The following is a 13,384-nucleotide window of genomic DNA, read 5'->3' as shown; positions in this document are numbered from 1 at the left end:
GTAGGAACATTAAGAGTTCCTCAGACGACCTTTCTTCGGATGGATAAGCGAGAAATATTGCAACAAATGTGTTAATAAGTTATAATATAGTAACATATTCTATGCTATTATTACAGAAGAGCTGTGTCTCAAGAATCCATCGTAGTCATAATATTGACATCAATCACTGCAACTATTTACCCTTTGGGTTTCAAACTATACGAGCATCGAATGACAAAGTTACACAACTACAAGAGTACGAATGTATCAAAAGAAAATAATAGAAGCTTTGGTCATACAAGTGATATAAACACACTTATTAGCAGCTATCAAAGATTCAAAAGAAGAAAAAAAAGAGAGAGAGAGAGAACTCCAAATCAACGAATGTATCAATTCTCCAAGACACGCAAAGGAACCAACCATACTCATCGCCGATCCGTCCCTCTGCCAACTAACTCTCTTCCACCGCCGTTGTCATCCATCCCGAGCCCTTCGATCGGATCCAAGTCCTCCATCCCGATCGTCATCGACGTCCCATTCCAGTTGCTGTACCCGTCGATCGTCATGTTCTTGATCCTCGCGATGATGGACTCGTCCTTCCCTCCCACGTCAAGCACTTCGCGGCGGAAACGACAGCCAGAACCCGGAATAAGAGATCCAAAAAACCCGAGGAAGGACAGGAAGAAGAAGAAGAAGAAAGGGATTGGATATAGTTGGGTACCGGGGTAAGAGAAGAACCAGAGCACGGCGGCGCATAGGATGAGGACGAGAGGGATGGCGTGGACCATGCTCTCCGCGAACCGGGCACGCGTCGCCTCCTTCTTGGCCACGTCGGATTGCGGGTCGTAGGTGGGGAGGTCGTCCATGTCGAGGCCGAGGCGGCCTCCGCCGCCGCCGGACATGCTCAGATAACTCGACGATCTATGCATCTCGCAAGGAGGGTTAGGGGAGGAAAGAGAAGGTGATGGATAAGGACTAAGGAGGGAAGCTTATCCCGGGTTCTTGTTCTTGTTGAAAGAGGAGTTGGGGTTGGGTTTTTCCTTTTTTTTGCTTTCGGTTGCGGGGATGCGACGCGGCAAACTTTTTGGGCGAGGGTGGCGAGACTTTGCGTCGGTTCGCGGTTTCATCGCGTCTTAGGAATCCGAGTCCGAGCGACTCAGATCCGGATTCGAGGGGGAGTACTAATGGTGTTTAATTTGCATACTTGGCAGCATCTAATTGGCTGCCAAATTTTTAATGTATACTTGCAATTATATAAATAATAAAAAAATTGGTAATAATATAAATTATGCACACTCGGTTATCCAAATAAAAAGGTTGTTATTGTTAAAAAATGAGGATATTTTGGTATAAGTACTTGTGATGCACTTTGGCACTTATCTGGCTTCTATTTGTCTTTCTTATCAGATCATGTACAATCTTAGCTCTTGCAAACTAATGGAGTCACTCTCAAGCAAAAGCACATCCAAACGTAATACTTTTCTCATGCATTGGATCTGTAACCCTGTTCCATTCATGTCTAAGGCTTTCTTTTGATAATGTAATGACTACCGACCTAATAGAATGGTGCAGGTCCTATATACCAAAATTGAGCAATCCAAGGCAGCAACTCTACAAAAGTCTTAACAGCAGCTTTCAATTGCAATATAACAGGAGGATCTGCTGTCCTCGGGACAACCAAAATCTTGAAAAAAACCATTCTATCAACAGATTATATTGACCACTAAATGGCACTGCTGTTAGTGCTATAAAGTTTGAAAGAATGAAAGTAAATAAAAGGTCTAAGTCTTTATCATCTAAGTTGGATTACAAGTAACAAAGATTTTGCACATAGAGTCAATCCTTTTGTGTGACGCCAAAACCTAAAATGTTACAGTAAACAATCATAAGGCAAGATTGAAATTTCCGGGGTATTCCCAGGCATGTATGGAGATATCAGATACCAGCCTCTATCTGTGCGCAGTCCTGCATCAAGGTGCTTTGCTCTCAGTTACTATAGGATGTGTTGTTCCATGTTTCTCCAATCATAGTCATCCAGATATGGTCTACAGGTTTCTGCCTTACTCCAACCCTGCAAGTGTTGCACCCGGCAAGATGAATGTCCGAAACCAAAAATATTCTAATTAAAACAATGAGGAGAAACAACCAAAATGGTCAGAGCAACAGTTAACTACGATACTATGAAGACAACCTTGTGAATTCCAGAATCGACCAATAAATTAAGAACAGGAACAGAGTAGTAGACAAAATTACATTAAAAAAACAACTACCAAACCTGGCATCTTCCATCTGGAGACAAGAAACATTGAGCCAAGATCTACCGTCATTGGTCCCAAAAGATAAAAAGAATGGCACGACTCATTTCTGATACGATAGATTTGCAATTGACTGAACTAAGTGGGTTCAGCAAATAGATAATGGAGCAATGGAGCCACTACTGCTACACTCAGACTGTTGCCTAACAACGCATACCTGCCAAACAACTGCAGGTTATTCATGATAATAATGGTATTGAACTACTGATAAGGTACAGCTAAAAAGTTAATGACATAAGTATGATAAATAAATGTCACCATAGACACTTAAACATTCTTTTCACCAGAATATATTATACCAAACACGTTGGACACACATGATTGATTGTTCAACTATTTCAAATTTTAGTATAGGCAGAATCGAAGAATCCCAACCATCACTAACAACTATAAGCCATTACAGAAACTAACCGCTGCCTAAGGCTTATGTGGGATGGGAAGTTGAAATCCGCAGGAAAAGAGTGCAAATTAGCAACCTGAAATAAAGTTAGTCATGGCTTAGAACACAGGTTTGATTTTATTTTCTCAAGAAAAAAAAGGAGAGAATTTTGAAATGATAGTAATGCGTACCTCTCTAGGTGTGAAAAATCTGAGAGCCTTCTCCTTCAAGGAGGAAACTTCAGGCTTTTCCTCTGGCTCCAATTTAATGTTCTAACATTTCCATTAAATTGTTCAGGAATGAAATATGCAACATATGGAGAGGCTCAAAAACTTTAGGTTAAAAAAGAGCATAATTATCACAGATTTTCTGTGCAGGTGAACTAGCACAGGTGTGAAGCATGAGAAAAAAAATAATATAGAAGAAGAATCCTACCTGAGAAGTCACAAGTAAGGAACCTGTGCCCTTCACATAGCGATAATAGCTTTTGGTGAAACAGCAGCACCTTTTAGACTCAGGGAATACAATATCTGCATCAAAGTCAAAGGAATATTTAATTTGGCAATTTAGGGGAGAAGATGCAAGTAATATCACTTGCTATAAAGCAAAACGAAAAGAGGAAAAAAAGAGAGAATGAATGAAGCAAGTAAATTTGAGGATACCCATGGCACTTCCCCATCTTTCAATTAAGCTTAGCGGGACAGTATAAATGGGCACATCATTTTTGCTTATGGTTCCTCCTTTAACCTCCTCTCCAACATCATCTGTGCCATATTCAGAATCTGCACTAGAACCATTGAAGTCATCATGTGAATCTATTCCCAAACAATCCTGTTGGTCACGCAGATTTTGTGTTTCCAGAAAGTTTCTTATTGGCTCACAAAAGAATTGCATTTCTACATTTCTTTCATTGGAGTGGTTGTTACTGTCCATCAAAAGATTTCTCTCAGGTGGTGTCCAAAGCAGTTTGTTATTGAAGAATGGATTCTGAAAGGACAGAGGTTCTCTTTTTGCCTGAATATGCAATAATACGTTAATGGAATATCCTAACACTGAAAAGGACAAGATAGAGATTGCAAAAAAGGATAATAAACTGCAAGAGCAAGCTGATGAGGCTAATATAATTGTAGAATCCGGTACAGTATCTATGTTACATGAAAATGAATGTGGATGCATGATATGCAGCATAAGGTATCAAGTTAACTATGGGCATTCAAAAAGTTTACAAGCACATAGGACAGTAGGCTAGGAAAAGAAAGATATTCGACAGAGGATAATTTACCAGGCAAAAGTAGCGAGGTCTAGAATATGGAATTCCGAACTGCAATGGGCTTAAGATATATTCTTGTGTGACAAAACCAAGTTTCAAAAGAACATTTATCAACTGCTTGTGTGTATCAGAAACCTGCAACAAGACGTATATAATTTCTTGCTACATCCTCGATTCTCCAAATCATAATTGTAGAAATAAATATATTTCAAAATTTACAAGATGAAGGTTTATACAAACCTCAAATCCAACAACATTTTCCACAAATAATGATAGAGGAGGATGAAGCATGTGCAACATAAGCTCAAGGATCTTGATGAATGAGACAGCTCGAGCATCAGCTGAATCTTTCTGGAGACCTAAAAGTACTAATTCTATATCATGTAAGAGCAAAAGAGTATAACAACAACAACAATAATAATAATAACAGATATAGTACCATCATCAGAAATGGACTCTTAAAGCGAACCTTGGCGTGTGTATGGTTGACATGGAGGGGAAAGAAACCAAGCATGTGCCCTGTACTTGTCTAATTCAGCAGCAGTTAGTGTCTGGATGTTTCCCTGAAACCAACATGAACATTTCTAATGTAGTTGATCAAGTTATAAAAACAAGCAGATAGCTATAAAGTATGGAATGAAACGAGGGCTGCAGCTTATTTGTCAAAAAAAAAAAAAAAAGCTACAGAGTATGGTATTCTTTTGTGAAAAGTATTTTTAAGTATTTATAGCATTTATACTAACTCATATAACTTGAAAGAGTTCAATAGCATATAACCGAATATTGGCGAGAGTTAACTTCGATGAAATTTTTTCTAGTCTACTGGCATTAAGGTGATCATAATGAGATAAAAGGTATAATATTAACAATTAAACACAAACAACAGTAGCTAATGCTCGCCACACCATACAAACGCACTAATTAGTAACAATCAGTAATTTCCAGCAAACTGCAACAAAAATCTGCTGCTTTCCAAGTATTTGGATGCAAGAAAAGAACAAAGAGCAGAAACAAAAAAGGAGAATCGAACCTGGAAAGGGCGATGCCCAAAGTTGTGTTCGTAGACATCGTTGGCTCGATCGTTGATGTCGAACGCCTCCACTACCTCTCCTCGGATCCCGGCCTTCATCAATGAGTACCTCTACCAACCACCACAGGCCAAATCTTATCATTATATGAGGTAGAAGAGAAGGAGCAAGAGAGCAAACCCTAGCTTTGAGTATAGGAACGAGGACGGCCGAGGAGTGCTTGAATGGTGAGAGTCGTGCTTACCATCCCACCAATGCCGCTGTAGAACTCGAGGATTCGCCATGGCTCCTCCATCGCCCGATTTGCTTGCGAAGGAGGAAGAAATTTCTCGGGGAGACGATCGGATCTCTGTGTAGTTCACTAGTTCACGGTGCGTCGCGAGAATCGCATCATGTTTCGATTTGCGGACCACACGTGCGCATATATGCCGGCATGCGTGTGCCACCGTATGTATACGGATTCTATAACTATACAACGTCTTTCAAAATTTTATAAACTAATAAAAAAATATTATATTTTAATATATAAAATTATATATATATATATATATATATATTACTCATCACCTTAGTCCTCTTTTTCACTTTTATTGTTCCCATCTTTTTATAAATAGGTTATATCCTTGTTTTCATTGAAACTTAATTAGTGACATAAAAGGAATACAACATATAACGGCAATTGACCCTGTAAGTCTTTTAAACAACACGGCCATTCATTCTATTAGAATTAAAAAAAAAACCTTACTACCATCAAGTTAACATTAAATAAGCATCGAACATGCCACCCAAACCAAAACTATCACTAGCTAAACAAGTATCATAAAACAACTCTAAATCAATTAAACATCTTTCAAAGCAATCATCTAATAAGTCACTTTTATTTTTCTCCCTTTAATAATCATCTAATAAATCAGTAAGAAACTAATTAGATTATTATTAAAAAGAAAAAGAAGAGAAAGAATTTGAAAGGGGGCAAAGAAGGGGATAAAAGCTCCAGCATCTCTAGCTAACATTCGATCGAAGTAAAGATAAGTAAAAGAGGGTGAGTAAGAAGAAGAGGAGGAAAAGAAGAAAAGGAAAATGAGGGAAAGTGGTGGCGATAACTACAATATAAAAATGTATGTGAGGAAAATGAAGAAAAATAGTTAAGGGATGCTTTAGTAATTTAATCGATATCAGTTAGTTAAATTAATGTTAAGATGTTAAATAAAAATTATAGAAGAAAAAAAAATGAATCGAATTATAAAATCCTTAAAAATGAAATATAAATTATATAATAAATAAAATATAAAATATGATTTATAAAATTTTCTAAATTATTTGTTTTTCTATCCTTTTTATCCCTTTTCTTATCGTACCTTATTTTCCAACCCAAATTTCATCGTATCTCTTCCTTCCTCCTATGCCTTTATTTCCCCTACCCCCTCCTCCTTTTTGCTATTAACTTGTCTGATCAAATACGGACTCAATTATTTAAACTTAGGATTACTCAAAAAATATATATAATAATAATAACTTAGGCTAAGATTTGTCGCACCCAAACCCAGTCCTGCCCAATTCTGTAACAATTCATTCCATCCACAACCAGGGCATCTCGCTTTACTGTTTAGGAAAGTCAATACGGGCGACTCCAAAAGACCCAATCCTGCCGTTGATCTGAATCTAATCTGCCCGTTAATCCCTCCAGCACGAATCTTCATGCCTACGAGACCCCAAGCGACACTTGCAAATGTGCAACCCGTAACGAAACATTTCTCACATGCTGCCTTCTACACTGGTCAGCAGATCGTCTGCTTCCTCAAATACACGAACTTGCTACATCCCGTCATCCCTGCCATTGGCGACTGCCAGACTTTAATTTATCATTTAAGATTATCGATTAAATTTTTTTTTCCCCAATAAACTCGGATGAAAGAAACAGAAGTGGGATTTTCCGACACGTATTTTACAATCCATCCCTGTATATTTTCTATTTTCAGGGGATGCTAAATAGTAAATACACTCGACTTTAATAAAGTTCTTACATTCGGGTATGCAGAGGATCTACTCCCCCACTGCTTCCCCAAACCCACAGTGCCATCAGCGGCCACCTCATTTTTCTCTCGGTCAATACAAACAAAACCCATCCAGCTGTAGCGAGCGAGAGAGAGAGTCAGAAGCAGGAAGAGAAACGCGATTCCCCCAAACCCCAAGGGCGACCTGAGAACTCATTGTTTCCCCACCGCGGCGGCGGCGCTAGAAGATACGATGTGGCGGCGGATCTCTTCCCACTCCCAGGCCGTCTCCCTTCTCCGATCCCATCTCGGCCGCGAACCCCTTCATTGCGGCCGAGCGCTCCTCTCCTCCGCCGCCTTCCGACCGACATCGCCTCTCCTCTCTTCCGAATCCGGTGAGATCTCCTCGTCCTGATCTGGATCTATTTTGACGGGGCTCTTGTTTGCATCTGATTCGCTATCCTGTTTGTTTCAGGCGATGTGCCGGCGAAGAAGAAAGTAGAGGACGTGATGCCGATTGCTACTGGGCACGAGAGGGAGGAGATCGAGGCGGAGCTCGAGGTGAGTCTAGATTGAGTTGTTTGGGTAGGTTTGTCTTATTAGCTGTTCGATTTGGTTCAAGATTTGATGGGATCTTCGGTCTTTTTATGGATTTAGGGGAAGAAGCGATTCGATATGGATGCTCCAGTCGGTCCGTTCGGCACTAAGGTGAGTTAGTGTCTTTCTAGATTCGTGTTTTGATATGATTGCGTTAAGTAGATCGTATCGGTTATACTACTTCAGATGAGAGACCCTCGGTTGGTGCTTTTGTTATATCGATCTGAGCTGATGATATTGTCCTAAAAGGGTTGGGTATCGTTTAAGATAATAGTAATTACTTTTGGACTATTCACGTGTGCGCCGTAATTATATGCCGTGCACTTACGTTTTAGTTTTTCTTGTGAATAACAAAAGGTGGGGATCGCGGATGACCTCTTATTGAAAGTTGAATGCCTACGGTTGATATGCTTAAATATAAGAGTTGAAGCTTTCTATACATTGCATTGGAATTGTAGAAATAAGAGAAAGGATAAAAAACAAAAACTTACACGAATCTTCATAAAAACATTTTCAGTTCAACTGACTTCCTGCATCATCTTAATAGAAGCATTCTTAATGAAATAGGATGGACAACTCAAGTCTGAAGACTGTATAGAAGAATCGTGAAACTTTGGTTCAAGCACTCAACCAAAGGTCAACCATCTACGTACTATTGCTGAACTCTAAGCCAAGGGCAAATTAAGGAAGACAGGAAGTTGCACCAATCATACATGACTAAGTATCACATAGAGTTATTTGTCTTATAATTTATGCTCATGCTATCCAAGATGCAACCTCAAGAACTTTTAGACATGAAAAGAGTCTATAGGAAAGGGAAGTGTGGGAATGCTAAACATTGGAGTTTTTTGATCTATGAGTATTGAGTAATAAATAAGCCAAACAGCTTAATGGGGCAAATTCTGATAGTTATAGATCATCATTACTGTTTAGTTCATTATTTAGAAACTTGAAGACAATTAACCACAAATGGATGTTTGAATTCTTTAACAAGGATTTGCTCCATATTATTAATTCATCCTTCACATAGGGTATTGCTATATTCATTTGGAAATTTGTTTGACGGTATATGATTTAAAAACAATTCCTTCTCATTGGTATCCTAATTTTCTTCCATGTCTCGTCAAACTCTTTGGGTTCGTAGGCTTACTACTAGTGGTGAATATCAAAATACCAAATTAACCAAGCAAGTTCACCTGCAGTCTTATATTTCAGGCAGAAATAATAAACCAAACGGCTGACAGGATAATGCCTTATCATCTGTTACTAATGGAACATTATCTTTGCTACCATGAAGAAGGAGGGTTTAATTGCATTAATCATTTTCAATCTGACTCCATATTTTCTTATTTGAGGGTTGTTAATTGATGACTCGCAATATTTGCCCAAGACAATTTGGATGGTTATTTTACTTCTAGCTCTTATACTTCAGTCAAATTTCTCCATGGCACAGTTTTAAAAGAATGCAGGCAGTAAACAGGTGAACTAATGATTATGTAGTGCCTAGGTGGGCCCCCAAAATTCAAGATGGTTAAAAAAAATAGTTAGAAAAGAAATTAAAATTAATACCTACAATATAGGCAATATAATAATGCATTATTGTTAAGAACTATAGTAAGCTGTTAGAATCTGCTAAGTCATTAATATGTACAACAATTTTGAATTTCAAAGTCAATCTAGATGTTAAAATTTGACAATGCTGAGGCAGTCACCTAGGTGGGATCTAAGTGAAGGTTGATTATATTCTATCTATGATGGGAGCCTAGGCATTAAAGCGTGAATTTTTTTATAACAATTCTAGTCCTTGATTTTCTATGGGTGTACGCTCAGTTTCTCTCTCTCTCTCTCTCTCTCTCTCTCTCTCTCTCTCTCTCTCTCTCAACGTCGCAAAGCTCTTTAATTTCTGTTTATGCATTTACTTTTCTTAGTTTTTTTAGTCACACCATCATCGCAGTATGCTTTTATATGCTGAAGATATTATTTGCAAGTTGCTTACATTTTGATCCATGTGGAACACATATGACTTACATTCAATGTTTAGTTTTATGCTTATCCTTATCTTATATTGTATTAGGTTCCCTTTAGCTGGCTCTAAATAGTTATTGTTATTGCTGCTTGTATTAGGTTTTCCTGGCATATTATTTTCTTAAGAACTGGCTAAGCATTAGTGTCATGAGTACAACAGCTAGGTTCAATGAATTTAACACTGGGATGCTAGATTCTGTTACCTATATTTTAACTACTCTTGGGAAAATGGACCTATATGGCTATACTGCAATAGTTGTGTTAGGTCTTTTTGGCCATCTTATTAAAACAGGTTAGCACGACCCTAGTATCATGGATAATGTAGTTTGGTTATTTTTATTTCATTTGTACCTGTGTTGTCAATTTTATGTGAGAATCCAGTTGTTGTCAGTGCTTTTATAATTATTTTGGCAACAAGATCATACTTTTCAATCTTCAGCAACTGGAAGATTGGTATCAATGAATATTTATACTGAGATAATTTTATATCAATTGACCCTTGAATGATATTTATTATAATTTTATAAAAAATAAAAATATTTGTTTTTCTTTTTTTTTCTCATATTATATCACATCAAAAGTAATTATTACACCTTTATTCTAGAATAAAAATAAATATAAGGATAATTATTCTTAGAATAAATGTCTCATTTTGAGAATAATAGATAGGAATATATATTCTAAGTTGTCTTTATTGCTTTTATTCCTAAAGTAAACAAGACCTTAGTTGCCTAGATGTTGTCAATACTCTCTACCAACTATGACATGTGTAGACAATTTATCATGGCCCCATCTATGTTTAAGTTTTGAAACAGTTGATCACACAGGACATTTTGATATTCCATTGTGTGTTGAAAAACTTAATTTTCTTTTGCATTCTATTTACTTCAACTTACTGCTTTAACTTGGAGTATGTCATAACTTGAAAAAAAATTCCCCTGCTGTGGCTTCCTTGTAGGAGGCACCTGCTATCATTGAGTCCTATTATAACAAGAGAATAGTTGGTTGTCCCGGTGGTGAAGGTGGTAAGTAACTTTTAAAAGTAGTTCTTCAATGTATCCTTGACTTACTCTAGTATGCTATGAGATCATAATTCATAATAAAAAATGGAGTCAACTTTTCACACTGATCCATTGCAGAGGATGAGCATGATGTCGTATGGTTTTGGTTGGAGAAAGACAAACCACATGAATGCCCCGTGTGCTCACAGTACTTTGCGGTAAGTAGATGAGTCAATATGCTTATCTAGTACTCATCCCGCAGTACAAATGAATCTATACAATTCAGACAAAGTTGGTTAATTATTGGTGTCATATTTTGCAGCTGAAGGTGATCGGTGAGGGAGGAGACCCAGACGGCCACGGTGATGATGATCATCACTGATGATGTGTGGACTTGCTAAAAAGAATAATAATCAACCGGATGATTTCTGTTATACGCTTGTAGCATTGAGGAGCCTTATCATGTGGTCTTGGTGAATTTTCTTGACCATGGACATGGTGGTATTTCCATCTGAGAATTTTGCTTAAATGGCCCAACATCTATTCGATCTGTGGATTTCTAAGCTTTTCATACTGACCATCTGGTATGATGGACTCCTGTTTGATATAAGCAGTAATGTGACTATATGCTGCATCCATTCTATCAATTGAATCTTTTAGTCGTCATTGTTCTCTACTTTCACTGTGAGGTCTCTCTGCTGTTGCAAGAGGGTGAAGAAAAATGAGATCTCGAATTCTTCATAGGGACGATGGTACCATTCTAAATGCCTCTAGATTGGTACCTTACCCAATCTGCCCAATTGACTTGGTTGATAGTGGTCAATGTGAATGACAGAGTCGAACCTTGTGAGCAGGAGCTTACTTTTGAGGTATTGTCAGGGTTGCTTGTATATATCACCTTGTTTGAGACTTTTAAGTTTCTGTGACCAATTCTAACCTACTTTGTCTGCTTAATATAATACTATAATAGGCAGGTTCGTTGTCAAACAGGAGAGAGATAAAGTAGAGACATGGTCATACCAAGTTGCAGGCAAATTACGACGACAACTACAGCAAGTAACTCATTCATAAACTAGACCTCTGAAGAGAATATACGAGTACAGTTTGGCTGCACTAAGAAAACCGGCCAGACTATGACAATTTACAAGCTTGGCATAGTAGTGTAGGTCTTGTTATTTAATGATGTCAACGTCCATTATTGTCTACCTTGATTAATTGGTTAACCTGGAAAAGATAAGATCAAGGGATTTATACACCACATAATGCAGCAAAATTTACAGAACTAGCAACGAAGGCCAAGCTGAATTTGTAAAGAAAGTAATTTGAGAAGAAAAATATATAATTAGTTTGTTAAAGGACGAGATTATACACAGGTATACTCTTAATTTTCTTTTCTGATAAAAGGCTCGGAGTTAAAATTTTGTATTTGGACAAACTCGTTACACGACCAACAAATTGGAGAAAGAGTATTGAATTAAATCATCCAATCTCTACACGGGTGAATTTACTTAGTATCCGTAGCCCATAGATGAAGATGGGTATATTTCTCTAATAGCTCGGAAGTTGGTATTTAGTCATTTTCAACTGGGTCGAATTAGATTGAGAATAATGTTAAAAATAGCTGCAATCAGATCTTTGACCAAGTAATGGGAACTTTTGGGCATCACCACTTACTTTTTAACCTCATACTCGTCGACCCCAAATTAAAAAACAAAAATAAAAAAGAGCAGCCCTTTTACTCGGATTTGATGTCCAATCAGCACCCAAATTTCTCCCTCTGGCGGTCATATATAAATAAACATTACGAATGAATGCACGAGGGGTTTTAATTCTTCACCCTCACTACCATTTTAGCATTAGATTCGATAATAATATAACTGGTGATATCCTCGCCTCCTTAGACATCCAGAAGCATGGTCGTCGGGTTCCACAGAGAAGAGAGAAGTCACTTGGATTTTGCTACAGGCTGCAGGCTCCGTGGCAGCCTGTAGCAACCGGTCATCAGAATCCCTAATGACAAGACCCACCTTATTTCTTCGACCATAATTTGTCTTGAAAGAAATCGTAGTGATCAAGTAATAAAACGTACTTAAGAGCACTTACAAGTGAACTTTATAAGAATCAAATACGCCCGTCAAAGAAGTCAATTCACAGACTTGTTCAAAAAGACTAAAACTGTAGGCGGTGATATGCATAAAATTAATCCAAAATTGAAGTAAACAAGCCCTGCCTTTGATATGGTCCGAGATGATCGAATTCTTTATTACGCACATTTGGGCCAAAGTCAATGTAGTATTTAACACCTTCCGACCTTCTACTCCTCAAAATAGTAAACAAAACAAACCAAATAACAATAATAAAAATAAAATCATTTTTTATAAATCATATTTTATATTTTATCTATTTTGTTATTCGTACCTCATATTTGAGAATTTTGTAATACAACCCCTCATTTTTTTTCTATTATTCTTATTTAACATACTGACGTTATTTTGACCAATATAATTACTAAAATAATCCACAATTTTATCTCATTTTCTATATCTCTTCATTATTTTTTCCACGTATCTCATCCATCTTTGTCATCGTCGCCACCACAATTTCTTATCATTCCCCTTTTTCCTCCTCATTTTCTTCTTCTTTTTGAGTAAGAGGAAAATGCGACGAAGAAGACAAGATTAATTTAGATATTTATAAATTATTCTATATATTAGAAAGAAATAATTATTTTCAAATTCTGTCCAAGTTACTGAAAGACGAACGTAAATCAGAAAATATGTATGGTGTAATTTGTAA

At 37.3% G+C, this 13,384-nt stretch overlaps 3 protein-coding genes across 3 annotated transcripts; 1 reads left to right on the top strand and 2 right to left on the bottom strand.

Moving 5' to 3' along the window:
* Positions 1-116: 116 nt before the first annotated feature.
* On the bottom strand, positions 117-1,108 carry LOC140763907 (uncharacterized). Its single transcript, XM_073102290.1, has 2 exons — positions 701-1,108; positions 117-595 (listed from the first exon to the last, which is right to left on the bottom strand). Exons 1-2 carry the CDS (start codon positions 906-908, stop codon positions 405-407), a joined length of 399 nt encoding a protein of 132 aa, XP_072958391.1. The 5' UTR covers positions 909-1,108; the 3' UTR covers positions 117-404.
* A 518-nt stretch (positions 1,109-1,626) lies between these two features.
* LOC140760413 (tRNA (cytosine(38)-C(5))-methyltransferase 2) lies at positions 1,627-5,385 on the bottom strand. The gene is made up of 11 exons (XM_073097349.1): positions 5,216-5,385; positions 4,974-5,084; positions 4,413-4,506; positions 4,184-4,302; positions 3,956-4,078; positions 3,336-3,687; positions 3,109-3,203; positions 2,865-2,945; positions 2,706-2,770; positions 2,255-2,451; positions 1,627-2,050 (listed from the first exon to the last, which is right to left on the bottom strand). Exons 1-10 carry the CDS (start codon positions 5,264-5,266, stop codon positions 2,373-2,375), a joined length of 1,170 nt encoding a protein of 389 aa, XP_072953450.1. The 5' UTR covers positions 5,267-5,385; the 3' UTR covers positions 1,627-2,050; positions 2,255-2,372.
* A 1,701-nt stretch (positions 5,386-7,086) lies between these two features.
* LOC140761097 (putative cytochrome c oxidase subunit 5b-like) lies at positions 7,087-11,264 on the top strand. Its single transcript, XM_073098289.1, has 6 exons — positions 7,087-7,360; positions 7,441-7,526; positions 7,623-7,673; positions 10,546-10,612; positions 10,727-10,806; positions 10,911-11,264. Exons 1-6 carry the CDS (start codon positions 7,219-7,221, stop codon positions 10,968-10,970), a joined length of 486 nt encoding a protein of 161 aa, XP_072954390.1. The 5' UTR covers positions 7,087-7,218; the 3' UTR covers positions 10,971-11,264.
* Positions 11,265-13,384: the final 2,120 nt, after the last annotated feature.

This window comes from Typha angustifolia, chromosome 1 (genome assembly GCF_048772165.1).
Source record: "Typha angustifolia cultivar Huaian chromosome 1, ASM4877216v1, whole genome shotgun sequence".
NCBI classification, from domain to species: Eukaryota; Viridiplantae; Streptophyta; class Magnoliopsida; order Poales; family Typhaceae; genus Typha; species Typha angustifolia.
This window is presented reverse-complemented; position numbering and strand designations above follow the sequence as displayed.

Bases quoted from the DNA above. Each gene is read 5' to 3' on its own strand.
- LOC140763907 (XM_073102290.1), bottom strand. From the start codon at position 908: ATGCATAGATCGTCGAGTTATCTGAGCATGTCCGGCGGCGGCGGAGGC. The intron at 596-700 runs GTACCCAACTAT...TCCGCCGCGAAG, and splicing joins CTGGTTCTTCTCTTACCCCG to TGCTTGACGTGGGAGGGAAG.
- LOC140760413 (XM_073097349.1), bottom strand. From the start codon at position 5,266: ATGGAGGAGCCATGGCGAATCCTCGAGTTCTACAGCGGCATTGGTGGG. The intron at 3,688-3,955 runs GTAAATTATCCT...TTGCATATTCAG, and splicing joins GACCTCGCTACTTTTGCCTG to GCAAAAAGAGAACCTCTGTC. The intron at 2,452-2,705 runs GTTAGTTTCTGT...GTTGTTTGGCAG, and splicing joins CACATAAGCCTTAGGCAGCG to GTATGCGTTGTTAGGCAACA.
- LOC140761097 (XM_073098289.1), top strand. From the start codon at position 7,219: ATGTGGCGGCGGATCTCTTCCCACTCCCAGGCCGTCTCCCTTCTCCGA. The intron at 7,361-7,440 runs GTGAGATCTCCT...TGTTTGTTTCAG, and splicing joins TCTCCTCTCTTCCGAATCCG to GCGATGTGCCGGCGAAGAAG. The intron at 10,613-10,726 runs GTAAGTAACTTT...GATCCATTGCAG, and splicing joins TTGTCCCGGTGGTGAAGGTG to AGGATGAGCATGATGTCGTA.